At 46.9% G+C, this 26418-nt stretch overlaps 1 protein-coding gene across 3 annotated transcripts in view; it reads right to left on the reverse strand.

The window, feature by feature from the left end:
* LOC116953184 (astrotactin-2-like) overlaps nucleotides 1-26418 on the reverse strand; it is a 483535-nt gene that overhangs the window by 108835 nt on the left and 348282 nt on the right. For all 3 annotated transcript variants that reach the window (XM_032973126.2, XM_032973123.2, XM_032973125.2), the window contains 2 exons: nucleotides 17422-17588; nucleotides 6053-6319 (listed from right to left, as the gene is read on the reverse strand). In XM_032973126.2, coding sequence (XP_032829017.2) covers nucleotides 6053-6319; nucleotides 17422-17588 — 434 coding nt within the window. The remainder of the gene's footprint in view (nucleotides 1-6052; nucleotides 6320-17421; nucleotides 17589-26418) is intronic.

The raw sequence follows: 26418 nt of genomic DNA on the forward strand, positions 1-26418 counted from the left end.
ATCATTTGCATCCATGGTGCTTCTGAAAAAAAGCAGCTAAATAGCTCAGCGGAACCTTACCTGGTAAAATAAAAATTAGAAAATAGAACAGAATCCTTGGAGGCTTTTCCTCCAGCAGCGGCATTAAACTCTACAATTACAGTACCGCACCTTTAACCACTTTCATTTTTTGAAACATCACTTTATTTCAGAACGTCAGATAATAATCATATCTGAGGCCTACAACCCCCCATGAAGGTCAGCCTGTAAGTTGAGGTTGTCGTGGTAACCGGGCAGGTTAATTGTTTGCGCATGCGCGCTGGGTGCAGGGAGATAAAAAGCATCCCCCTCTGCTGCATTACATTTCAAAGAGCATACAAACAACACTCTGCTGATGTCCACAAAGAAATTGGCCCTACGCTGGGCCATCAGACCAATGATAAGCCCCAAGCAATTGGCAAAACCCCGCCTAAACGTGTACGCGAATGGCAGCATTGAGGTTGATGTATAATTAAGAGGAAAATAAAGGTGTAAAAGAAAAAATAAAACTAACCCAAAAAAAATATTTCTAGATTTGAAGCTTTCGTGACTGCAAGGATTCATACTCTTTGGGGGGGGGTTTTTCGGTAAAGTCACGTAGGTAAAACATAAAAATATGTCAATGGGGCCGTAATCGTAATAAATAATATGAATGACTTGTTTACCCAGTATAGCCACGCCAAATCTGAGGATGTCTATTTCAGCAGGCTCATGCACGGGGCTGTTTGGCTAAAACCAATTAGATTGTAGTTTAAGCTATGGGAGGAAACCCACGCAGAAAAAAAATAGAAATTCCACACAGGTATCGAACCCAGGTACTTCAAGCTGTGGGGGGCACAATTAATAATACTGATGTGCCAAACAATAATAATCCCACGTCTATAAAATAACCACAGCCCAGTGAGAAAACATGAGGGGCATGAAATAACGTGTGCTCCCTGAATGCTAATGTGTGTGTGTGTGAGCGACAGACAGTAGCAGCAACATTCATTTTTCACGCCCAGTAGAGATGGCTTGCGAGGCAGCCCCCCTAAATCACGCTGCGAATGGGGGATAACACTTATAACGTCCAGCACATGTAAAAGTAAGCCTGGCTAAATCCAAACGCATTCATTTCCATCGATTTTCTTGCTATTAAAACATACATCTGATAATAAATAAGAAATGTATTAATTTAGTTTCTAAACCGAGTGGCTCATCACATGGAAACGTATCGCAGCCATAATACTCTCAACGCACGCTTCTAAATGTGGAGGGAAAAACCGGAGGACCCGGAGAAAAATCCACGCAAACCGCGGGGACTACACGCAGACTCCAGATGTACAGGCGTCTGGGTCGGGATCGCAACCCACAATCTCCTGCGTACCGGGCGAGGAAGATCACATCTCGCTACCGCAGCGCACTGTAACGCGATCGGCCAAACTGGATGGTAAAGCTGCCTGACGTTCCCTCGAACGGCAAGAAAATGCGAAACCGATCGCTATATTGCACCCCAATGATTACTTTCCCCCTTTTATTTTTTACTGTGAGTTGTGAAACTACATGGTTCGTGGCTTGTTTGGTGCGATTGCTACCGCTCAAACAAAGAACAGCATTGACACCGACGTGAAATCAGCCCCTTCCGAGTTGAATTTCGAGCACAACGTTTGATTCTCATGCAAAATTACCCCCATCGGCTGCAAAATTTCAAGACTTTCCATCTTCCAAAGCCATTTCCCATCGGAAATAAAATATCGCTATTATAATGCCCGCCAAAGCTAAGGCTGATTGATTTATTAAAGCCATACTCGCACAGAGGGTACGCGCAAAAAAGAGCAATCTTACAATTCCCAACGCACGTCTCGTACTACTTGAGCTGCGACATTTCCCTCGGCCGTGCGAGCAATTTCACCGCCTTGTGTCACCGTACGGGCCGAGATCGTATGTCCGCGTGCAGCGCCCTCCGTCATTCCACTGCTGGATTGAGGCCTTCGCCCGTGCCACGCCGGTCATGGCCATTAATTGACCAGACTCGCTCAGTGTGCGGGTTGGTAAAGGCTATCGGCAAAGACGTTTAGAAGGATTTGTTCGGGGTGCAACGTTTTTGCCGCACTGCCGCCTGCTGACAGCGGCACGCAATAACTTGTTCTATGCATGGTGGTCGCCCATCCCAGCACTAGCCAGGGCTCATGCACTATGGCACTGGCGCATTACGTATTCAATGTAACAAAACAACTCAACATAACCGTCAATAAGACTGTGGTTTTAGAACGAATAAGATTCTAAATGGCAACGTTTTCGTAGCGCATAAAACGAACTCCTTATACAAATGCACGAAAGAAAAACCCATTGAGGGTTGTTATGGACAGTTGCAGATTACAAACTAACTCAGCAGACATAACCTGCGTTCAATGTCTGTCTCTGAACAAGAAAGGAAATTAAAAATTCCTCTTAACACATCCCATCGGCCACGCATTTGTTCAACGGCATTGGCTCAACACGAGAAAACTCTGGAGTGAGTTTGACACACACATTGTGTCATCAGCAGAGTAAGGCTTTCTGAAAGCAGTTTTTTGGTGAAATGCAAGATGTTTATAGGCAAGGACCCATTCATATTCTTGGTTCTTTCGGTAAAGTCACGTCGTGAGAATTTTATTGTTATATATATTGTATTGTTTCCCTTCTACGTGGCTTTACCGAAAGAACCAAGAATATGAATCCCTGCAGTCACGAAAGCTTTAAATCAAAATGACCCATTAAATAAAAATGGATGCTAGTTCTATGCAAAAACGCCGTAAAAAAACAACAATCAATGGTCGGATAAACGCACGAGTGGTGGAAATGTACCATGCAGTTCCAGAATTGCCATACCGTGATATTCCAGCCAATAACAACCACGGCAAGTATGCACTTATTTGAATACAGTAAAGGTAGTTTTAAGATTGTACGTCCCAGTGCAAGGGGCAAATTCACTCCCGTCTAATGCACGTACGAGGCAATGATTTATATACATCTCTGTATCCAGTCCGAGGCCTTGGAGGAAAAAGCCAAACATCTCGGGGTGAATTTCAGTCTCACTCACCCCCCCCATACCGGACTCCAAGGGACCCAAGGTGATCTTGCCCAGTGAAAAGTGGATTTAATTTTCTGTCAGTTGAATCACACACTCCGAAAGATTTTTTTTCTCCCAGATCATTGTTATTAGACGGCGTGAATCAAGCATAAAAAGCAGCATTTACATCAGCGGGAGACATTACAATGTACAGGGAAAGACAGCCAGAGAGGATTATGGGATACGCGCGCAAATCAGCTTTTGCTCGCGGTTGAGATCTTCGCGACGTTAAATCTGCACGCGCTGCGACAAAAAGCCTCTGCTAAAAATTACGATCGCTCTCTCTCTCTCTGCACTCTCCCCCCCCCCCCCCAAGTAACGAGGGCGTCTAGTGAATTTGGTGCCGATTTTATACGCCGAGGTCTCCGCCACCAGCGCCCGTGTTGGATAATCACGAGAGGCAGCCCGTCATTACCCAGTCCGGCGGGTGGTTCGGAGGGGGGGGCGGAGGGGGAGATATTTTTGTTCCAAGTTTCATCGTCTCAAAAAAAAGAAAAACGGCGAGCGAAGCACGTGTCGGCGTCTTAACGCAGTCTGCGCACCAACCCCACCCCAGCTTAGCAAGACAAATTAAAACAAAAAAATTCGCGTTATCGGGCTGTCCCGCAGGCCCGTGTCTATCTCATTGGGAGTCCCCCCCGCCTCTGCGTTGTGGGTGCGCGGAGAGACGACGGCTGTGCAACAACAACAACAACAACAAACCGAGACAACAATTGCCTTGGATTGCGCGGCGGCAATCTCAGAGGCGGCAGCAGGCGCGCGAGGGCGTTCCGATCGAGGGGAGACTCGCAATAGCGGAATTTTAACGCCCCTTTAATGACGCATTATAGGACATTTATATTTCACGGGCTGAATGTGCCTGCGAAAGAATGAAATAAATGTGTTTTTGAAGTCTTTAAAAAAAAGATATATTAAATTGCTTCCTAATAGGTGAGTTCGCCTTTCAACTCGTTGCATGGATCATCCTGGCCTTAAAATCCCATCATCATCATCAGCTTTGATTAACCCACTGCTGGATGAAGGCCTCTCCAAGCCATCGCCAGCCCACAAACCTGTGATGTAGTTATCCTCCGAGGACTCGCATACACAAGCAGATTTCATCGCAGCATCTCGGTCAGTGGACATCCTCTCGGATACATTCCACATCTTCATCATCATCCTCATGGTCCACGGGCAAATAGCCCAGAGGTGTCCACTGCACATTGAGTAATTTGTTTCCACTTTCCTTTGTCTTGTGCCACATCTTTCTGGCACCGATCTCTTATGTCGTCGTCAAGCCATTACTCCGTTTGGTTTTCCCCTCTTTCCGGTTAGTTCCATATTTCCGAACAACACACTTTTAATCTTCCCGTCGCTGTCCATCCAACACACGTGTCCAATCCTTGGCTGCCATTATTTTTGACCTTTGGTCACCAACATGTCCTGCCCAAGCCAGCTGACTTTTCTTTACAGTTTGAATTATTGACCGGGGAATGTTCTCCAATCCACGTTCCTATTTCTGTCCTCCCAATGCAATTCCAAGGATTCATCAGTTCACGCTTTTTTGCGCTAAGATAGATACAAAAGCCTATCTATCATATCACGCTTCATACTTACACCGCATGTACACTTTTATATATATGTGCTTTGTAAATAGTTGATGGACAGACAGAACACGCGTCTCAGTTATAGGATGGCTATGAAGACGATTGTCCGGCTCTTTCATAAGTGGTGTCCTTCCACACGTGTGAATATCCCTCCCTGTTATTACACACAAACAGCTGGACTCACACATGCCAACACTGATATACACCACAGACGTACACAGATTCACTGCTTAGCCTTGTGGACTGTTGGGACAAGTGGCGTTAATGAACTGCTGCCACGCGGCTTCCGACACAAAAAACAACACCAACAAACCGTCACTCGCCACTAAGTGGCCATGTCGTCACCAGGGTACTGGTGCCAGGCTAGGTGCACCTTGGGGCCACGTGAAGCGTCGGAGGCTCTCTGTAGGAGGTCACGGGACAGACCCAATGTCCTGACTGAATTGAAATGACTGGAAGATAAACATTACACACACACACATGCTCACGCATAGGAAAACATCCCCCCCAACATTGGCATATTTCACTGACTGTTTGGGTCAAGTGCTTTGAGTGAGATCTTAATCTTATTAGGGCCTTCATGACATATGAGAGTGTGCTGTGGACAACACCACATTCGGCTGCATTTGCAGCGCTAACGTTTACACACTGCACCATTAAAGAGTCCTGCTGATCTTGGGGAGGCTTAAAACCTGGTCCAGATATTACTCACCAGTCATGCTAGCTATATCCGGGATTTGAAATCAGATCGCCACGTTCATAAGGCAGCGTGCTAGCCACTGCATCGCCGATACAAAGACCCCCCCCCCCCACCCCGTAGAGTCTTTAACAGACTCTTGGGGCAAGTTCTGTTAGCGAGCACCTATGTACACCAGCATGGTACACAAGTAGGTGAGCAGCCAGCACCATGCCCAACTGCCTTTGTCTCTCGCATGGCGATGTTTACACACTAGACTGTAGGGCAAGTGCTGTTAGCGAGCACCTATGAAGGCCGGCACGGCACACGAGGGGGTGGGTGGCCACAACCACGCCCGGCCGCCTTTGTCTCCCCATTGGCGATGTTTACTAAACACCGCACCCGGTACTCATTTGAGGCTGAGTCGACCGAGGGGAGGCCCAGGACCGGTTCAGATAACCGTCACCGGTGTCGGCCGTGAGCGGGAATCGATCTCGGGGTCGCCAGGTTCGTAGCGCAGCGTAGCGCTAACCGCCACACCACCGCTCCCCACACACACTCTCACACAAACACTCACACTCTCTTGTCACATGCCAACACAATCATCCACGCAACAAGACACACCACTCGCGCACCCAGCCCCCCAACCCCCCACCCCCCCCCCCCCGAGTTTCCGCTCACCGGAAGGTCATTCGGAAGATCAGTCCCCTGGTGATGTCGCCCGAGCGGGTGCCGTTGCCGAGGTGATCCGTGCGATTCTCGTCGCCGCCGTGGCTGCCGCCTCCGAGGCTCCCGGACGAGTTCTCGAAGCCGTGGAGCATCTCGGCGAAGAGCGTCTCGTTGGGGTTGGGGCGCACGTCCGGCGGGCAGTCGGGCGCGTCGGGGCATGGCTCCGATGTCAGGATGCACGAGCGCCCGTCCAGACCCAGGCGGTACTCCTCCACGCAGCTGCGGAGAGGGAGGCGGGGGGGGCAGCGGCGGGCACACGCACGCCCGGCCTTCGTCATCGTTGCCATAGCAGTCGTCGTCATCGCGATCACGATGATCATCATCGGGTCTCACATCCAGGTGTACAAAACCATAGAGGCCATCGACCGGGCTGACGCAGGCCACCGCTACTACTACCGCTGCTCCTGCTGCTGCTACGTACAGCTCAACACAGAGGAGAGGGGACCACAAGAAGGCCATGGGGGTGGGGAAGTTTCGGAGGAGGCGACCGCGTTTCGTACGCAGAGAGCGGCGGTAGTCTGCAACTGGGAGGCCCACACAGCACGCGTGTGGCGGAAGCCGATTCACGACGACTCTTCGGGAAGCACCGCAATGAGATTCTCGTATCGACCTGCTACTCACAACAGAGTGAGGAGGATTGACCAAAGGGTCCTCTTGTTAGCCACCCTTCTCATGTTCGGATGTCATCATCATCATAAGCAGCGACAGCGGCAGCAAACGCGAGCGGATATATTTGAATCACCATTTGTATCATCTGCTTCATCATCGGTGGCAGAATCATCAGCAGCAAAATAATCGACATCGTCATTGTCATCGTCATCATCATCATCATTATTGTCGGCGATGTTATTTTGCAGTGCTAATGTATGTCTGTTGAACTTCTTTCGCACCGTAGATAGTCAACCGCGCTAATCAAGAGGTGCGGGGGAAGGACAAAAAAACAAGTGACATTTATATTTTAGGCATCCGCGTGTTGAACCAGTGACATGCCCAAAATATTTATCCGGCCCTCCATATATTTGTGCTACATGAAAGGGCCACTGCTCAAAACGTCGCCCAATATTATTTTTTTTGTAATTTAAGGCGGTGTCTTTGATTAATGAGTTTTGTTAATTGTGCTTGGGCACTACTGCCGAAGCGGTGGCAGTAGCATCAAATAATTTTTGAATATTTTTTTAAAATATAGTTTGAAACAGTGCGATTAATTGGAATAAAAAGTGGAAGATGAAAAAATAATAATGTTTTGCTTACAATGTGCCCTTCTGCAATGGATGGCTGATTTGTAAAAAAAAAACAACAAAGCCAAATATACAAACCAGAATGGGAAATCTCTTTAAGCGGGACAAACATAAAAAACAAAACATCCCCCGTGTAGTCTTAACGGACTGCTGGGGCAAGTGTTATTCGCGAGCACCTATGAAAGCTGGCACGGCACACGAGGGGGTTTGTTGCCAGCACCACGCCCAGCCGCTTTTTTCTCCCCAGTGGTAACATTTACACACCGCACCAGGTCCTTATCTGAGGCTGAGTCGACCCAGAGGAGGCCCGGGACCGGTTCAGGTAATCGTCACTGGTGTTGACCGCGAACGGGAATCGAACCCCGGGGCTGTCGGGTTCATCACGCAGCGCGCTAACCGCTCTTGACACAAACAGCATGAGAGACGCACGCACACAATGGGATATATGAAACTCGGCAAAAAAAAATAAAAGTAAAAATTTAGAAGCAGCGATGTGATTACGCCGCGGCGAGAAAGGACGCAGAGATATGGACAAGAGGCAGGGGACGCTCACAGCACACTTGCCAGAAGGCTGAACTTGAACTTCTTTCGCACAGTACGTAGGGCAACCGTGCTAACCGGAGGGGCACATCAGACGCTTGCTAGCTAGATCCCGGTGGGCGAAGGAATGCACTTGGATGTTTGAAATTCGTCGGTTTGTGAACACATTTCCAAGCAATGAGGGAGGTGCCGTTGATTCTGGCGATTTCTTTTTTAATCCAAGACGTCATGGGGAGTGAGCTGGGTTGAAAGGCGGCCAAGCGGAGACGGTCGAGGGGAAAGGTGAAGTTTGATGGAAGCTTTTATTTTCTACCGATAGCCGCTCTCAAGTCGAAGACGGTTTATTTGTATTTGTTTTTGTTCCATCCGGTGCTCTTGAAGAGCAGGAGGCAGAAGGTGCTCCGAGATAAAGCATTAGTCGTGTCGGATGTGCTGATCCCCGACAGTCTCCATGACAACCATTGAGAATTCGCAAAAAATTAACAAGAGTTTAACACGCTGTAGGCTTTCGCAACCAATACCATCCATGATACAGGGGTTTTTTTGGGGTCAGATCGCGGAAATATATAAAGTGTCGTTAAACCCGCCACAACCTGACACAGCCAATTAGTAAGGTTTGTCACGTAAACAGAACGTGCCAATTCGTTACTAGTACGGCTTGGCTCTCCAACACACCGGTGTGCTGTACTAGTGACGAATTGGCCACGTTCTGTTTACTTGACAACCCTTTCTAGTTGGCTGTGTCGGGTGGTGACCGGTTTAACCACACTTTTATATATTTACACGATCTAACCCAAATTAACAAAAGGCTGCAAAGTTGGGCTTGAGGTCATTGCGAGCGGAACAAGGCACGATCAACAAGTGTTGGGAACTAAATTACACCTTTGTTCCAGGGCTACGACCGCAAAGCACAGCGGAACGGAGATACCCTGGGAAATGACCATTGTCGGATTGGGATCAAGTTTGGTTTTGCAAAAGGAATGAGCACCCCATAGTGATTTGATTGGTAGGTCACGTGTGGTGGAGTAGAGCGCCCAGTGTAGAAACTGCCCAGCATGGAAGAATACATAAAAAACCCACCTTCTCAAGGGAAGGCTCTTTTGGCCAGCAGTGGCACGAGCAAAAGAACTCACAGCTGCATCTTTACTTTTTACTCCTTCACCCCCTGCACTCGAAAGTTTGGTTAATTCCTTGCTAACGAGGGGCGAGAACTACGTGGGGAGGGAAGACCAGAACGCGCAAAGAGAGCCCACAACTACGACGGGACAACGGCCCAGAGGGACCGCGCCTGCAGGCTCCAAAAACCCGCGCGATCTCTTTCCGTACCTTCGTTTCCAGAAACCACCACCTCTCGTGAGCCTGGCGATGTTCGGGAAGTTTTGAAGAAACATGCGCAATTTTTTCCGACCCTCGAGTCCAAAGCGCCGGCTTAGAGGCGCGCTCTCTGAAACTCCGAGATCAATCAAATCAATGTCAAGCGAGCAGAGCCCACTCGGGGGCAGAGGTGTCTGTACAGGTGACAGTGCAAAGGGAATCTCAAATTCGAGGCGGGGGGATATGAACGAGTCAAACGAATGCCACGCAACTCGGAGTCAATGTTCCAACCCAGCGGATCACTCATCGCAGAACCTGAATAAGTAAATTTCCAAATGATAAAAAGCCAAATTGCACCCACAGATGGAAGCGTGGAGATCGAAGCGTCTTAATCTGCTGCCGCATATACAATGGCAAACACCGCAAATTGGGGGACCGTGCGTCAGTAAAAGGTTCTGAAAATTGTGACTCAAAGCCGTGGCTTTGGGAACCCTGCTTGGTACATTCATAAATTCTGCAAGAGCAGAATACAACTCTGAATGTCAGGTACTGGGGAACGGGATGTCTCAGCCCCCTTTTCCAAACGCTGTGATGTCTGTTTTATTCAAGGCTGTTGCCAATGTCAATTGCCTTCAATCTGTTAAAGTGCCTGTGGACACGCGTTCGTAGAAAAGCCATTGTTGTTGTTGGAAAGTGGCCGGACATTTCGTAGCATGTCGCGAAAATAAATAGGGACCCCGAGAGGCAACGCACGGGGCATTATTCAGCATGTTTACAAGGAAGATGCATCCACGTACTCGGAAGGCTAAGTAAACATTTTGAACTTCCCAAAAAAGGCAGATGACTCACCCTTTAAATTTAATATTCTGAGCAAATAGTTTTGCTCCCTTGATAAAAATCTAAATCTTTATTTATCCAGTAAAAATCCGATGAGCTATGAGGCTCTTTTTCACAGATGTCCAGCAGGGGATGGTTAGAAAGTTACAACAAAAAACAGTAAAAAATGATAGGAGTGAAAAGTATAGGAGGGGGGGGGGGGTACAAAAAAGTAACGATCAATCCAATCCTGGATGAAAGGCTCCCAAAGCCACCTCCATCCTTCATGTTCCTGCGATGCAATCATCTACCTAAGCACCTGTGCACGAGCTCATTTCATGGCTCCATCTCCGCAATAGAGGTCCTATCTGATTCATTCCATCCCTTGGCTGCCATTCCCATCATTCATCTTGACCATCAGCAATCACCCCTTCCAGAAAATAGTCCTGCCGAAGCCCATATACTTCCTTAGTGGCTTGAATTATGTCTTTGGACCTGTGTATGTTATCTATGTATGTTGAACTTCTTTCGCACCGGACGTAGCCAACTGCGTTAATCGGAGGTGCGGGGGAAGAACAATAACTTTTCTTTATTTTTATATTTTTCTACCTACGTGACTTTACCGAAAGAACCAAAGAGTATGGATTCCTGCAGTCACGAAAGCTTCAAATCAGGATTGAAGAACAACAAACTAAACACAAGCAGTTCTAAAGAAATTCGTTTTCAATCTAGATTTAAAAGTGCATAGCTCCAGTGGCTTCATAATATCGGAGCGCGGATGAAAGCGCGCGGTGCGGTGACCGTCTTTGTTTGAGGGCCAGCCAAAAGCCGCTGTGAGGACGACTGGAATTTGTGTGATGGTTAATGCACCTTGACAAGACCAGCAAGGTATTATGGTTAATTTGTGTCAAGCACTTTGTGTGTCAAGCACTTTGTGTGTAATACGTGCAAATAAAATACACATGTTCCTCGTTATGTCTCCAAAAGAGGAGTTTACCGATGACCACGATCGCACTGTGGCCTGTCTTTGATTTTCCATTCATTTGCATGCCCAGAATCGTGCTCCAGTGGCTTGTCTTCACGTATGGTAGTGTTCGATTTCACTCGGACGACTTCTGTCTTTCTTCGAACACCGCTTTACTTACAACTCTCCCCATGTCCTCCACATTTCCCAGTATCCTGGTCGCCACGGCTCGCCCGCCGTGCTTCACTCGACTCGCTCGCCACCTTTGTCTCTCCACTCCCCACGATTACTTCGCTTACTCCGCCGCTAACTTCTTCGTCTCCGCTCTCCGCTATCACCATCGCTATGCTCTCTCCACTGCTAACTGCTTCGTCTCTGTTCACCGCTATCACCGTCACTACGCTCTCTCCACTGCTGGCTATTCTCTTCTTCACACACAGCGACTTCACCCTTCAACTCTTAACTCCAACACCACGGGGAAAGTGAAATCATGTTAATTTAAACTTTCCCAATGGATAACTCGGCATCTGGCCATGTGACAGAGAGGTTAGAGCATGGCCCTCACAAATCAAAAAGGTTAGGGAGTTCAAATCCTAATGGGGTTGGAAGGAAAACTCAGCGCTTCAACATCCTGAGGCGTATAAAAGTAGTTCCAATGTGTAGTAAGTCAACAGTGATTGTGCTACGGATGGACTGTTCCCTGCCAGCTGTCCTGGTTTCCCCAGTATCACCCTCTTGTTGAGGTAGCAGTTTGTCCTGAGACATCAGCGAGTCTATCTTTAGAGACATTAAAAGTCCCAACATTTGTCAGTTGAATAATGTCACCTCTTCAGACACTGGTGTGTAGCGCTAACCTTCTCCATGTCGATGCAGATGATCGTATTCCCATGAAGTGTCTCAGGGTTTGTTTGTAGATCGGAGGTGGCAACCCTACCAGCCACTTTCCTCCGTTGACTTAGGTCTGTTGACAAGAGACGATGACTGACAAAATGTGAATTTGTGTGTAGCGCCACTCAGACTTCTTGGGGAAGAATCACTTTGGTTAAGTTTGTTTTATTGCATAGAATTCTTTCACAGAATGTGGCGATCTTCTTCACTGAAGCTAAAGGCAACAACATTTACAATCTCATGCATTTTACACGGAAGATAATTTCCCAATTATTACAATTTTACCAACACAATTAAATGCATTGCAGGGTGCAACATATGTTGTTGTTTTTTTTCAAAGTACTTTAACAGGTATCTAGCATTAAGCTCCATTTAAAAGTCACAGGGACACACCGCTGTGATCAGCATGTCTACAAAGCAGCCCTTTCACTGACTTTTATTGAATACCTCCACACAGTGCAGTGCCAGGAAATTTCACGTGGATTTGTTTACAAGAATGTGCTATTTATCACTATCATTATGATTGTTTTCTCACATTCAGCACATGCACGTAAATTGCACAGCAAACGTTTCATTAGTCGCACAGATCATTTGATTGGAAATAAAAGAAATAACGACTGCCCTGTATTTAAAAAAAATCCGGTAAAGGTGCAGCCCTGCAATTACTTACTCATGCCACCGCTGACGGAAGGAGGCTTGGCCGACTTAATACCATTGCATGGATTGGTTGTACAGCGGTCAGCACTGTGAATCCGACAACCTGAGTTTCATCCCTGGACATGGAAAATATCGATGGTGGATGTCACGGTGGAGAGGTGTTAACTCCCTCACCTGGTATGCAAGTGGCTCTGGGTTCGATCCCAACCCTAGAGTTTGCATGATCTCCCCGTTGTCGCGTGGATTTTTCCGAGTAATCCGGTTTTTCCCCTCCACATTTAGAAACATGCGCTTAGAGTATTTGGCTACAATAAATTTACACATGATAAGCTGCTTCGCTGAGTTATCAATTGTGATAGCTAGGTCGCTATACAGCTCAGTAGGTAAAACTAAAAATAGTTTATCGTTTAAAGGTGAGTGATGTGTGAACCTGTCCTCGGCGCATCCTTCACCAACAACTCGTGAGAGCTGCACCAGTCTCTAACTCTGGCCAAACGCCCTTCCCTTACAATCGCTTGCTCGTGCCACTGCTGTCGCAAGGCCTCCACTCGAGGGAGCTCGAGAGCCACTCTTAGAGGGTATTCTTGGCCTACTCTTCCACGCTGAACAGGCGTCTTGCCAGAGGCGCGAGTACCCATCACTTTAACAGCCACCTGCCTACCTGCGGTGCACTCATTCATTTACAACTCCAGCTGGGTGGACATCGGGGGAGATATTTACGAAACTTTCCCATTGGTTCAATTGCGTTTTGCTTCATAAAAGTAAACATTTTATAATATCGGTCGACTGGCCTCCCAGACTTATGAAGCAAACGACATCTCGGCCGGTTTCGCTCTTCTGGGGCTCATCAGCGGGAAGGCACTCAGTGAGATTTTATGCAATACAATTATAAAGGCAAGCTCAGCTTGCTTTGAGAACTATCGTTTTTACAGCAGGTGGTTTATTAGCTTGGGGCTTACGAGCGCAAAACACTAACGCAAACAAACAGTATAGCTCAATTGTTAACCCCAAATTGTATCGTTCATTGCAAACGATAAAACATAAAATACACATTTATTTTTTTTCAGGCACATTTTAACGTGTAACTAAAGCTCTGCTATTTTCACCTGCCCAAGGGCGAGCAAGAAGATGAAAATAAAGTGGGAGAGGTTGCGTCTTGGTTTTCTGCAGCTTGGGGCTTTCACGGCGGTGCCTCTACGGCCCCAGGCAGCGTGCTGCTCGGCCACGGCGTCCACCGTTTTCGCCGTCCGTTCCGAGAGTTTTTCTCCGTGAACTGAACCGAGTTCCGCGAGCGAACCGTCGGGACGCCGGACGCCACACCGGGCAGCTCGCGATGAGACCCGCGGAAACCCGTTGGCGATCGGCAATTTCGTAGCAGGCGCGCAGACACCGCGCAAGCTCCCGGTGGGAACGCCTGGTGGGAGTGAGCCGTGTCACGAGAAAACGCCTGTAAAAAGAACTATAAACATGCCCACACATTCATTACCTAATGAACACTCCCCTACTGATATTCCTACAGGAAAGATTTAACAACTTCCAGTGGCCTGGCTGGGCGCTTAACCGTCCCGCTGTTCACTTTGGTGAGTGTTGTTGTCGTTGTTATTTAATTCCACGGGAGATTTTCTTGCAATGGGAGGAGAGCTGTAAACTTGTCCAAACAAAACCCCAAAAAAGAAGACCAACATTTTGGCACAGGCCGGAAACAAAAGCAGGTTATCGCGTGAACAAAAAAATAATGCTAAATCAACGCATGCTGCAACGAACGCAGAAGGCTGGAGGTAGGAACGGGGTTTTGATGTATTACCCGTTTTGTGTGGAGCTGCTTTGTCATGTAAGCCCATTCATCACCGAGAGGGATGGAGTACCGCATGATAACTTTGATGCTAAACACAGAAATAATAGCATTGTCCTGTTTACAAATCAGACAGACGGTGCAAAGCTCAATATCCAACGGATTTGGGGGATGCACAATTGGTCTCCAAAAGCATCCACACACGCTCATTCGTGGTCAGTTCATTGCCTTGTCACTCTTCTACTGCTACTACCACAGCTTGGCACACCACGTATCCAATTATTTTGGCGCACATGTCCAATAATATAGGATTACAGAGGAGTATATTGTAATGTAGTGGTGGTGCCTTATACCGACATAACCTTCTCCAAGCCAGCCTAACAGAAACCGGTATTGTCATGGTTACTCTTTCCATGAAAATTACTCATCGATTCCCGCCCCTGGTACTGCTGCAATCGGAATTCCCTGCCATTGTCGCTCTTCCCCAAGAGTTTGTACAACCTCGCTCGAATTCAGGAAACGTATGAGCCCATCGATTACGACTTAAACAATGCTAGTTTGTTGCTGGCAGTTGGGCGCTCTGGGCAAATTGGACAACCCGTGCTCGGCAAACATAGTGGAAAATATAAACGTGCAGGGTGTGTGCACATGCGCGCGTGCACACAAACTCACGCGGAGCACCGCGTAAAAAAAAATTAATGGAGGCCCCGAGTACCAAAATCCTTGCGTAGCTTCCGCCACACATTCTTAACAAGAGGGAGGCACATTATCGCGTCGATGTTACACGCACTTAATTAGCCTACGTAAATACAACGTTTGCATATTCATCCAATTTTCCCGTGCAGCCATTTCTCAAGTACGCAAAGTACCTCACTTTTACCTGGAGTAAGCACGCTCATAATTGCGAGGATAACAAAAAAATAGCCTCGGTGGTGCTTAAAACAGTTCGTTAAAACGAAATCGCATGCGGACGGCCTAATAAACGGTATTAAGTCTCCGCAACTTAATTCCCTGAAAAAAAACTATTTGCCGTCCGTAATTGGTGGGCCCTCAAAGCGCGGTGGGGAAGAATTTTAAACTTCAATCAACGGACGGCCAAGCAGGGCACCTCGCCTGTCTGGGCAGGCAAGGTGCCATTACTCCGGCTGGGGCCCATTAGTAGACGGGAGTGGCATGTAATTGGGAGCTAATTGAGGCCGACGCTTCCTGGAATGGCGTCACGAAAGGGCCGTAATCAGCACACCGCAGGGTGCAGCCGACTTAACCTTGGTCGTGGAGAGCGGTTTCGCGCACTCTTCCGAGCTGTCGACTTGCTCGAAGTTTAAAAAAAAAAACATTAATTCACATTTTATCCCCACTCCCCAAAAAATACCACATTCCCGATCGCTACCCCTCCAACTTCCCTTACCCCGGTGGACACCTGGCCTCGAGCTTGATGTCCGTGGGGGGGGGGTAAAAAAACAAAAAAAACTGTGTCACTTTTCCCTATCGCTTGTGCTTTGTAATGGTCTCTTGTTGAGTGCAAAAAAAAATTACATACTTACAAAAAAAACACGGAAAGTAAAACAAAACGGCCAGAATGACTGTTGCCGCGTTGGCAAGGTTGGTTAACCCCACGGGTCGATTTGCAGCGTTAATGCGAGATGCAGAATGTGAGCGTTGGGCGGTGTCCATTATTTATTCATTAAAAAGTGGGCCGAGATTGGCATGTTGTGCAAACGCTACGCAAGGTTTGTTCGTGGGATCCACGGCTCTCTCTGACTCATTCTCGGGATGCGCCGCGTGTTTTGCTCGGCACGATGTCCGACGTTTTGCTCCGATTACCTCAAGAAGCCACCGGCATATGGAGCGAAACGTCTTGACATCCTAGCAAACAGCACGCGGCTACAACCCGCACACACGTCTTACGCTCTATGCATGACCACTATTGGAAAGTGGCATTTACAATATTATCGTAGTAATTCATCATCATTTTCATCATCATGATGTTCCAAAGTGGCATTGTAATGAAAATGGGGTGATGTATGTACATGTTGAACTTCTTTCACACCGTACGTAACCAACCGTGCTAATCGGAGGTGCGAGGGAAGGACAACAAACTAAACACAAAAATCAGTTCCAATTCAATGAGTTTTCAATCTGGATTTAAAAGTGCATAGCTCCGGTGGCTTCCTAATATCGGAAGGAAGAGCATCCCAGACGGCCACAGAAGCGCATCTGAAAGCGTGCGATGCAGCGACTGTCTTTGTTCGAGGAGGGTAGTGATAAATAATGATGAAGATGATGGTGACGGTGGTGACGAAGAGGTTGCACACCTTAGTGAGCGTGCACTGGCCGTCCTGGCCGATATTGGGGGCCCTAAGCAGAAACTATTTAGAGGTGGGCCCCTCTCTTTCAACGTATAAACTCATTGACTTTTGACAGAAGAGCTCAAGGCAGAAAAGTCAGAGATGTAGTGAGATGAGAGAAGAAAGACACAGATTCGATGGAAATGTGATGAAATCAGAGGTGTAGAGGAATATATGATCCTTATGGCGGCACCCTGGGGTACCAAATAATACAAAATGGCCGAGGCAATTAAATATTTTATTTCTGGGACACTATTTCTTCCAGGGGTGTACTTCACTCCGCGACTGGGGTACCAATCAATCCGAAATCAGTGCTACTCCGCGATGTCGAAACGCCAAACAGCATAAAAAAAAAATCCGTTATCGAAAAATGCAACTTTGAATGGTGCATCGTGTACAGCTCGTCGAGACGAGTCGATTGCCCCAACGCCGACCATCAACAGACTAAAAATCACTGCGTCACGGACATTGTGCGAGAGCCGGGGTGCTATGGTACCCCGGGGTGCCGCCATGAGGTTCATATGTAGTGAGAGGAGAGCTGTACACAATCTACGGAACAGTGATCCTCATCTTTGGGTTTCTTAGGGCCTTCATTCAAGCTGGCATTTGGTGCACCCCTATTGTATAGATTTTTTTTCGTCCCCATTCATTCGGGGGCCCCTTGAGCCACCCTGGCGTCCTTCCGCCCCTGTTTGCTTTGCTTGCTTACAACGCCTCGTGCCGCCCACCGTGTGCGCCCGTGTGTTCACGCCAAGCCGGGGCACCTGCAGAACATGAGGATGTTGAACGAGGACGTCTCGTCGGGCAGCGGCACCGTCTGCTGCAGGCAGAGCTGCTCGCAGCCCCCATTCATCCCGTCCGAGCAGTCGACGCCAAGCCTGTAGTCGTAGCAGCCAGACCCATCCTTCATGGGCCGCAGGCCCCGAGGACACTGATGGCAGAGCGGGGCAGGGGAGGTTGCGGGGGGGGGGGGGGGGGGGCGTGAGCGTGGGGACCGGACAACTTGCCGAAGCAGGACAGGAGGAATGCCTAGACGCCAAACGCCAGACGGCTTCCGATAATTGCACGCATTTATTTCCGTTGCACTCGTCACCGCGCGTCAAGCATCGGCATTTGACGTACCCCCCCCCCCCACTGCCCCCCCCCCAACACCGCCCCGATAAATAGTTGTCCGAATTAAAATATATTTAACTTTCGTTTTTTTCTCATCTCGCCGACAGTTTTTATTCTCTTTCTATTGTGCATAAAGGTTGTCGCCTTATTTCTTGTAAGTTTTGCATTGAGCAGTCGTTAAAAACAATAAAACCCTACACTTTTAACAATTCCGGGGATAAATTACTGTGAGGCTCCTTTCAGACGAGACTTCGACTTGGCATTCATCAATAGAGCAGATATAAGGTCCTTGACCGATGTGCCTGCCACGCTGATGGAATGGGATTCAAATGCAGGACTGGCGGGCTTCAAAATCTACGCATGCACATAAATACCACACACTGCTGATAACATTGATCCGACATTTTATACTGGTTTAATTTTTCCCTGCACTTGACAGCAAAACGATGCTGCATAAATAAGGGCTGACATTATGGAATGGCAGTTTTTTTTTTGCAAGAGCCCTAGAATGTGAATAACCAGCGAAAGGGTGGAAAGTCAGCCAATATTAGTTTTTTTTTCAAGACATGCGGTGACATCAATCATAGTTTGGTCTATGAAAAATTAAGATTAATGTTGAAGTACATGTCCAGTTTGCAATTCCCATAACATATTTGCTACGAATGCATGTGTAGTGGTTTCCACGGAGGCACACACTTGAACTTGTAGGCAACACGTTTATTACTACACCCCAACAGGGTACTACATAACACATATGGGATAACGACATAGGTGGTAACTACCACGGTTAAACTCAGACTCCAACGGGATAACTACTCATCTGAGTCAGGTCAGTAACGTACTGCCTAACTCACGATGCCAGACGTGACGACCTAAGAGCGAGTAGACGGAGCACCGCGGGCTGATTCCTGAAGACAGCCCGGATCGGCTCTCGGGACCTCCCTTTTATGCCTCTGAGCGTGGCCTGGCTCAGCCCTCGGCCACGCCCCCTTCTGGATCCTTAGAGAAGGTTCTGGACCACATGTCACATGTCCCTCTCGCCACCCCTTGGCCCCCCCTCGCTACCCTCACCTAGTCACGTGCCCTCCCGGGTTCACCCAGACTGTCACGTCCTCACTTGCCCTCCCTCTGACCATTAGGAGAACCATGCCCCCTAGGGACCCCTTCCATGTCCTACATACTCTGGTGCCAGAGAGACTCAACAACGCACAGTTCCACACTTTTCTCAGTAGCTGGCACTAAACGCCGTAGTGGCTCAATATACACCACTACACATTTCAACAGCTACTGCTTTCTGGTAGCTGTTTAATACTTTAAAAACATTTAAATACCTTGCAATAATAAAAATAGACAACCAACCAGCGGGCTGAGCGGTAGAATGGGCATCTCGCAAATGGAATGTTGCGAGAGTCCAATTCCTGGTCAGAGTTTCGGTGAATAAAATGTGCACTATTTTGAGGGAAAGGCAATAGTTGGCTGTCCTATGGGGAGACTCATCCCCGTCATGGGAAAGTGGAATTTCCACCACTGGTTCAGGGCTGTAAACGGGATGGGGGGGGGGGGGGCATCTCCGCAATGTTAATTTTAGGAAGAAATCAACTTAACTTGCTTTTATTACTCTTTGGTTCTTTCGGTAAAGTCACGTAGGTATAAAATAAAATAAATCACGACGTTTCAGGCGCAACACAAGCGTCCATCATCAGGTGGGAAAGCATGGTCTGCTGCTGAGGCAGACTGCTTTCCCACCTGATGATGGATGCTTGTGTTGTGCCCGAAACGTCGTGATCTATTAATTTTCTACCTACGTGACTTTACTGAAAGAACCAAAGAGTATGGATTCCTGCAGTCACGAAAGCTTCAAATCAAGATTGCTTTTATTGTGATTCCCACCCGCACCTCCGATTTGCGCAGTTGGCTACGTACGTTGGCGAAGGAAGTTCAACACACATACGCACACCTTCCCCAGTTAGATTCCAAACGTGCTGTTGATATCATGTCGTTGTACCTCCCATAGTGAGCAGTGCACCACGGTGTGTCAGAGGATGGCCTCAGAACATGATGCAGGCGGAGGGCCTCTGCACCAGCAGTGCCATGAGCGGGAAATTGCAGTTCTGCAAATTTACCTTTTTAAGCTATGCTTTAGATAGCACATTATAATGCATGCAAGCCACAGTGGTAGGTGACCCATTGAAAAGCCATGCATCCTTGGACCATTTTAAACAGCGAACGGTCATTATAATGAAGAAAAATGATATTTGAATCGGTATTTAAACGTGCTTTGTGTTTTTCACACGTTGCACATTGGCAATTACTGCAGTATTCCATTGCAGGCGGCAGCCTATTCGCCACACACTCCGAACAGTATACGTTTCAAATATTGCGATGCATTACATAACCACGTACACATTTCCACACAACCGTTTTTTGTCACCTATCAAAAGAACGCCGATTTCTTCCATGTCCCGCCCTATATCTACTAAAAAATAACACGATGTTCAAGGCAAAAGGTGCAGCCCTGCGATTGCTTGGTCAGGCCACTGCTGGTGGATGGGCCCTCCGATAAACACGTTTGGCTAGATACGGTGCAAAATAAGTTAAACATGCACACGTACATACACTAAAGGCAACTCTATAGAGCCTCTCTAAAATCCTAGCCTACTTCCTCTACACTGGCCAGTCGTCTGGCAATCGACACGGCCGAAGTGCCGCTGGACTGAATTAACAGGAGTTGCTCAATCAGATGTCTTATGCTACAGAGTGACTTCCCATGTGGCGAGAATGGAGGGGGAAGTAATATTTTAGCTTTGACAAATGCATTAAACGGCGGCTCGGGAAACATCTGGGCGCTTCAATCATGGCAGGGGGGGGGGGGGGGAATTAGGAGATACAAATACACTTGGGGGGCCTTTCCGTGAGCCAATTACTTCCCGCCTTAGATTAAATGAATATAATGTTTCATTTCCACTCCCTCCGGCGTTGGGACTCTTCACTGGGCAGGGGTATTTGGCATATCCATGGTTGAACATGTAATTATGACACTGCGCGTTGGTTACGTCTGCATTTGTTCTTGTTTGCTAATGAATAAGACGTATTGCACGTGATGCCGATGGTTATTACGGGAGTTCCTTCCACCCACTTCAGCATTTGTTTCTTGCTGTGGTTGTTCCACCTGATGACGGACGCTTGTATTGCGCCCGAAACGTCGTGATTTTATTTATTTTATTTTATACCTACGTTACATTACTGAAAGAACCAAAGAGTACAAATATAGATGTTGTGGCTGCTTCATATTTGCTCTGTGTTGTCATCTTTAACTCTTCACTATCCGCTGCTGTGTATGCCAGAATACGCTAAAACATAAATTAAAAAAGGGCTCTCTGTTGATTCGTGAACAAATGTTGTTTGAAGAAAAAATTATGTTTAAACAGCATAAAACACGGCGGTGTTATGACCCTTATTATAAGTGCAATAAAAACCCACAATAGCGCAATGAGTTGTATTAATTTGTATTAAATTTCAGCCCTTTGTCAATGCACTGCTGGATTAATGCCTCTGCATTTCGTGTCAGTCATGAGAGAGGGCTGGAGGGGAGGGGTGTCTAATCATTCTTCGAATTAGCACGGTTGGCTACGTACGTTGAGAAAAAAAGTCAGCACACATTGCTTCGCCATGCTGGTGTGTGCGGGTTGGTGAAAGGAGCGCCCAAGGAACCGGGTTTGGACGTCGGTCACCACTGAAGCTAGCCTTGGCTGAGAAATAGACCTCGGGTGATCAGATTCCAAGTGCAGTCCGATAACTGCCGTGCTCGCCACTGCACCCACAAATGTGTAATTATTTAAGTGCACAATGTTATCTTCACGTCTACCACATCTGTAAATTTCATTAAATTGTCAAATAATTGTAGGTGGTCCCTTTGAATAGCACATGTTCATATTACAATACAGCATGATGATCATTCGTCATCATATTTAGCCATGGTCAATGCACTGCTTGACGAGGGCCTCTCCAAAGCCACCATGTCTCGTGTTCCTACGGTGTACATTTACGTCATTATAACATCCCAGGAAATATGGGACACCGAGCCAGCGTTCTCATTGGTTCAACGGTTCCAAACACATGCCAAGGTTGGACCAACATTGTCATGTGTACTGGGATGTACCGAGCCAGCGTTCTCATTGGTTCAACGGTTCCAAACGCATGCCAAGGTTGGATCAATATTGTCATGTGTACCGGGATGTACCACTTGCATACCATGTTTATTCTTTTGGACATCTGTGAAAAAGAGCTTTATAGCTCATCGGATTCCATCCAGTTGAAATTAATATACTGATTCTAATCTATTTATACTGGAGGCATCTGATGAGCTGTAAAGTTATTTTTCACAGATGTCCAGTAGGGGCGGGTAACAACGTTACAACAACAAACAGCACAAAAACACGACAGCAGTGTAAAGCACAAGGCAAATAAATCACCCAAACACACAAAAATAAAACTAAACCAGAAACTGATTCTTATTTTATCAATACACATCTTTTTTTCAATGGTTCAATGAATACGTGAAAGTAGTTGTTATTCTGAGAATAAACAACATAAACAGTGATAATACGATGACCCCTGTTTAATAGACATACAACAGGGCCCACAAATGGCATGGGTAAAATATATCAGCCGTCCCAAATTATTCCAAATGCCTCTTTGTCTGTAATTACACTTGTTTTGCCTGTCACGTGCGATGTATTAACATGTTACCAGTGTGAGACTGGCCTGTAAATCAAATAGGCAGTTAATTACACACCAAGGTATTAAAGATTACATTCCACGCAACATTGTCTATTAGTTCAAGTCTGGTCAGAAAGATGCCAACACTTACGACTCCAGTAAAGCATAAACAACAACGCAAGCCTGCAATTAAAATGTAATATTTAACACACGTTATTATTGTCAGCAGAAATCCTTGCAATTTGTTGTTGCCAGTCAGTAACTTTACGCTGCTGGGAGAAAGGCCTCCCCAAATATTAATAACAATAATCATAACAATTCAAAAACAATAATTTCAACTTGCAACGTACTTGCTCGCTCTCGGAGAGAGAGAATGAGTCGTAGGCGCGAGGAAGAACCACAAAGAAGTGAGAAGACAGCGCCAGGTGATCAGCCGGCGCTACCAATAATTGCCCAAGCTCTGTGATCCTCTATATATTAAGAGATTATAATCCCGTTAATGAATAATTCTATTCCAAACATTCGCAGTTCATGTCCAGCGATGGCCTCCGGACTATTTGGTTTTATCTGGAACTTTATCCCAACACAATTAGGCAATTTCTTACTCATGCCACTGTTGAATGGAAAGGCCCCATTATAGCGAACCCGTCTAGATGGTAATTTGGCCTGCTCTTCCAAGCTGGCCAGAGTCCTCGAAAGAGATGAGAGTGCCCGCCCACCGTCCACTTTACCCCACCGCACGTGACTTGCCGATTGACTGACTGCGGTGAACCCATTTATACCACTGGGCGGACAGAGTTCCCAAGGCTTCAATGAAAACCGCACCATTGTATCAAACGTCGCGTATCGAAATATCGAATAGGAGCGGCGACCTCTGGATCGCAAGTCCAGCGTGTCGACCGTTTACAACCATGGCAGCTCATTCTCATTTTGAGCACGGGAACTTTGAAAATGACAAAACGATACGCGAAGTGATTTCTATAAAAAAAATGGTGAGCAGTTCATCCCTTTGGCACCGACACACAATGGTCTCCATGCAGAGAGTGCCTGGAGACCCTTATCACGTGCAACCAGTCCGGGACAGCAGCCTGCGTCCATCTGCTAGCCCTAAAAAGCTGCTGGCCTGGGTGAATGAGTTGCGAGTGTTGCTGCGAGGCTCTAGGCGCGGACATGGCAAATCACACGTAAGCAGCTGCTCCCCGGCGTTGGCGAAACGTGTAGACCACAGAGTGTTGGCGCAAACGTAATCTATTTTTTTCCTGTAAAGCCACTCATCGTGGCAATGCCCGGTGAGATGCACATATCTCATTTAAAGGTGTTTGCAATCCCGCACGGGGAATGTATACAGAATTATTATTTTGAGACTTTGTCAAACGAGGGGAGGATGCGGTCATGACACTGATGGTGTAATGGGATTTTAATTCGAGAAACTCAGTCAAACACCTCCAACTCGCGTCGAATAATACGATGGGACTTTAACGCTCCTCACAGGGTGTAGAGGACATCATCAACATCGGCCATAACCAATCCACTGCTGGATGGTGGCCTCCACAATCCGATAGAGGACATAGGAGGTAGGAGTACCCACACCATTGCCCATGGGTGGCATCTCATTGAGGCTGCAGGGTCGACAGAGGTGAGGGCGGGGGGGTTGTCATGAACCTTGCCCATTGTTTCAATTGCCACACAGGGAGATAAAACCCCCAAATACCTCCAAAGACTGGATGGCTGCTGACAGGCAGGAGGGCCTTCCATCTGTTTGCCTTTGCTAAATGTTTGCACCTCGTGAATCGCAGCTCGGCAAGAATGTGGAGTATTTTGTCTCACAGGTAAACATCACAAAGGGGCATATCATTCCAGGTTTCCAGAGTGAGGCCTATTTGCGGCGTACAACCAGGCAGATCGATAAACCAACGAAGTGATAAAATATGAAATTATAGTGCATAACGCCAGTGGCGGGCAAGCACCGGTATACATCCGCAAGGATGTTTCTCTTTTTTCTCTCTCTCCGCAAGGATGTTTCTCTTTTTTCTCTCTCTTCGTAGCTGATTTATGGGGATTTTTGTTGTTGTTGTTGTCATGCGTCGACAATTACCCGTCCCGCCCACTAACTCCCATACCAAGGAAGGCTAACAGCACAATGCACGAGCGCACGAGTGTGCGTGCGGATAAAACCTGGCTCCCAGAAGCGGCTAAAGCCTGCAAATTTGGTCCCAGCGGACTGATGAGAAAAAGGCAAACGCAAAATGCGGTAATGGGTTTCTGGGGGAGAAATGTTTGCCCTTCTGCCGTGCCACGCAAGTCAAGCGGTAACTCGCGATGAAAAGGAGAGGGCAAAACCAACCAACCAAAACAATCGCAGCTCAAATGTTGCACTTTCAACCATAACACGTGTACTTTGGAAGGACGAGCTAAAGCAGAAAGCCCGTGGTATTGATTTTACTCCGACCGATTCAATAGTTGTAAATCACTCACGCAAGGAATATGGTAAAGTAATTAAACACCCCCCCCCCTCCGAAACTGCAAACATTAGATAGCAAGCATAAATAAAAAAACTGCATCCAAGTTCATTAATTAAACATTACAAAAATATAACCGAGAAGTCACATTATCCCTTAATTGGCCAAAGTGGTTATTCTGTGCAGGCATGTGTGGCATTCAGAGTTGCCTTTAATTGAGTTGGTATAGGACTTATGTGTTAAGCCTCATTAGTAATTACAGTAATGGCAACTTGCTCATCTTTGCAAATAAAGTGCTTTGTGGTGCCAGCCACTCTTTCAAACTAGGCTATGCATGTTTGCCCACGAACCCTACAATGTTTCACGGTATGTTGCTACTTGTAACATTTCACTTGGAGCCCTTTGGTCAATCAACTGCTGGTTGTAGGCCTACCCCACGCTATGCTGGCAATGATGATTTTTTTTTACCATATTTCACCATGATGGGAGAGGGGGGGAGGCCCATGACCGGTTCAGATATCACTCGCCACTGATGTTAGCCGTGGGTGGGAATTTAACTCTATAGGTCATTGGCTTCATTGTGCGAACTACCCGCTGCATGTTAGCGATCCCCTCCATCGTTATTTTATCCTGACAGCAACCGTAATGATTACACAGTAGACTCTCAATTATCCGCGTGCGGTTTATCCGATTTGCGGATTAAACGTGCACCTGAGATTTTGACTTAAATTAATAACACATAGATTTTCCCCTTAAGCCCAAATTTATCATCTAAAACAGTTACACTGTTATTCTTGGAAATGTTTACGACAAGTCACGTGCTTAAACCAAACAAATATGTGCTCCGGTTAATCCAAAATTCACGTGATTGCCTCTACAGTACAGTAGTTGCATGTCTTTACAACAGGGGGCGGAGTTTGATTGATGTTGATTGGCATGGCTCTGCTGCTATCCAATTGGTGGGACGAATTTCTGCGCGGGAGCAGGAAAGTGTTGGTTATCGCTGAGCATGCGCATCGATCGGTCAATCGTTAGTATTCGTTTACAATCAAAAGAGTAACAATCAAAATCGTCAGTTGTGCCTCATTTTGAGTGATTTATCCGATCGTTTACTTCGGGAGTTTTAATTTTCGAAACTGTGCGAATTCAACATAATGTACACTTATATTAGTGGTTTTTGGCATAGAGATCCGCGGAAAATTTATATTATAGGATAATCCGAGATTTTTAATTATCTGCGGCCGTCCTCCCCGTTATTAGCACGGAAAATCGAGAGTCTACCGTATGTAATTAAAGCAAACTAAAGTCAAGCACTGTTTCATTTGTGCAAAAGATGTGCAAAAACAGTGACATCATCTCGGCATGCAAAGCCTGCTGTGTGACTGCTGTTCGGTTTTGTAAATGAACAGAAACGTTTGCGTACAGGTTATTAATGAATGCACGGCAAAGTACTTTAACTATTACTTTTTA

Source organism: Petromyzon marinus, chromosome 50 (genome assembly GCF_048934315.1).
Source record: "Petromyzon marinus isolate PM22_M1 ecotype Great Lakes invasive population chromosome 50, UKy_Petmar_22M1.pri1.0, whole genome shotgun sequence".
Lineage (NCBI taxonomy): Eukaryota > Metazoa > Chordata > Hyperoartia > Petromyzontiformes > Petromyzontidae > Petromyzon > Petromyzon marinus.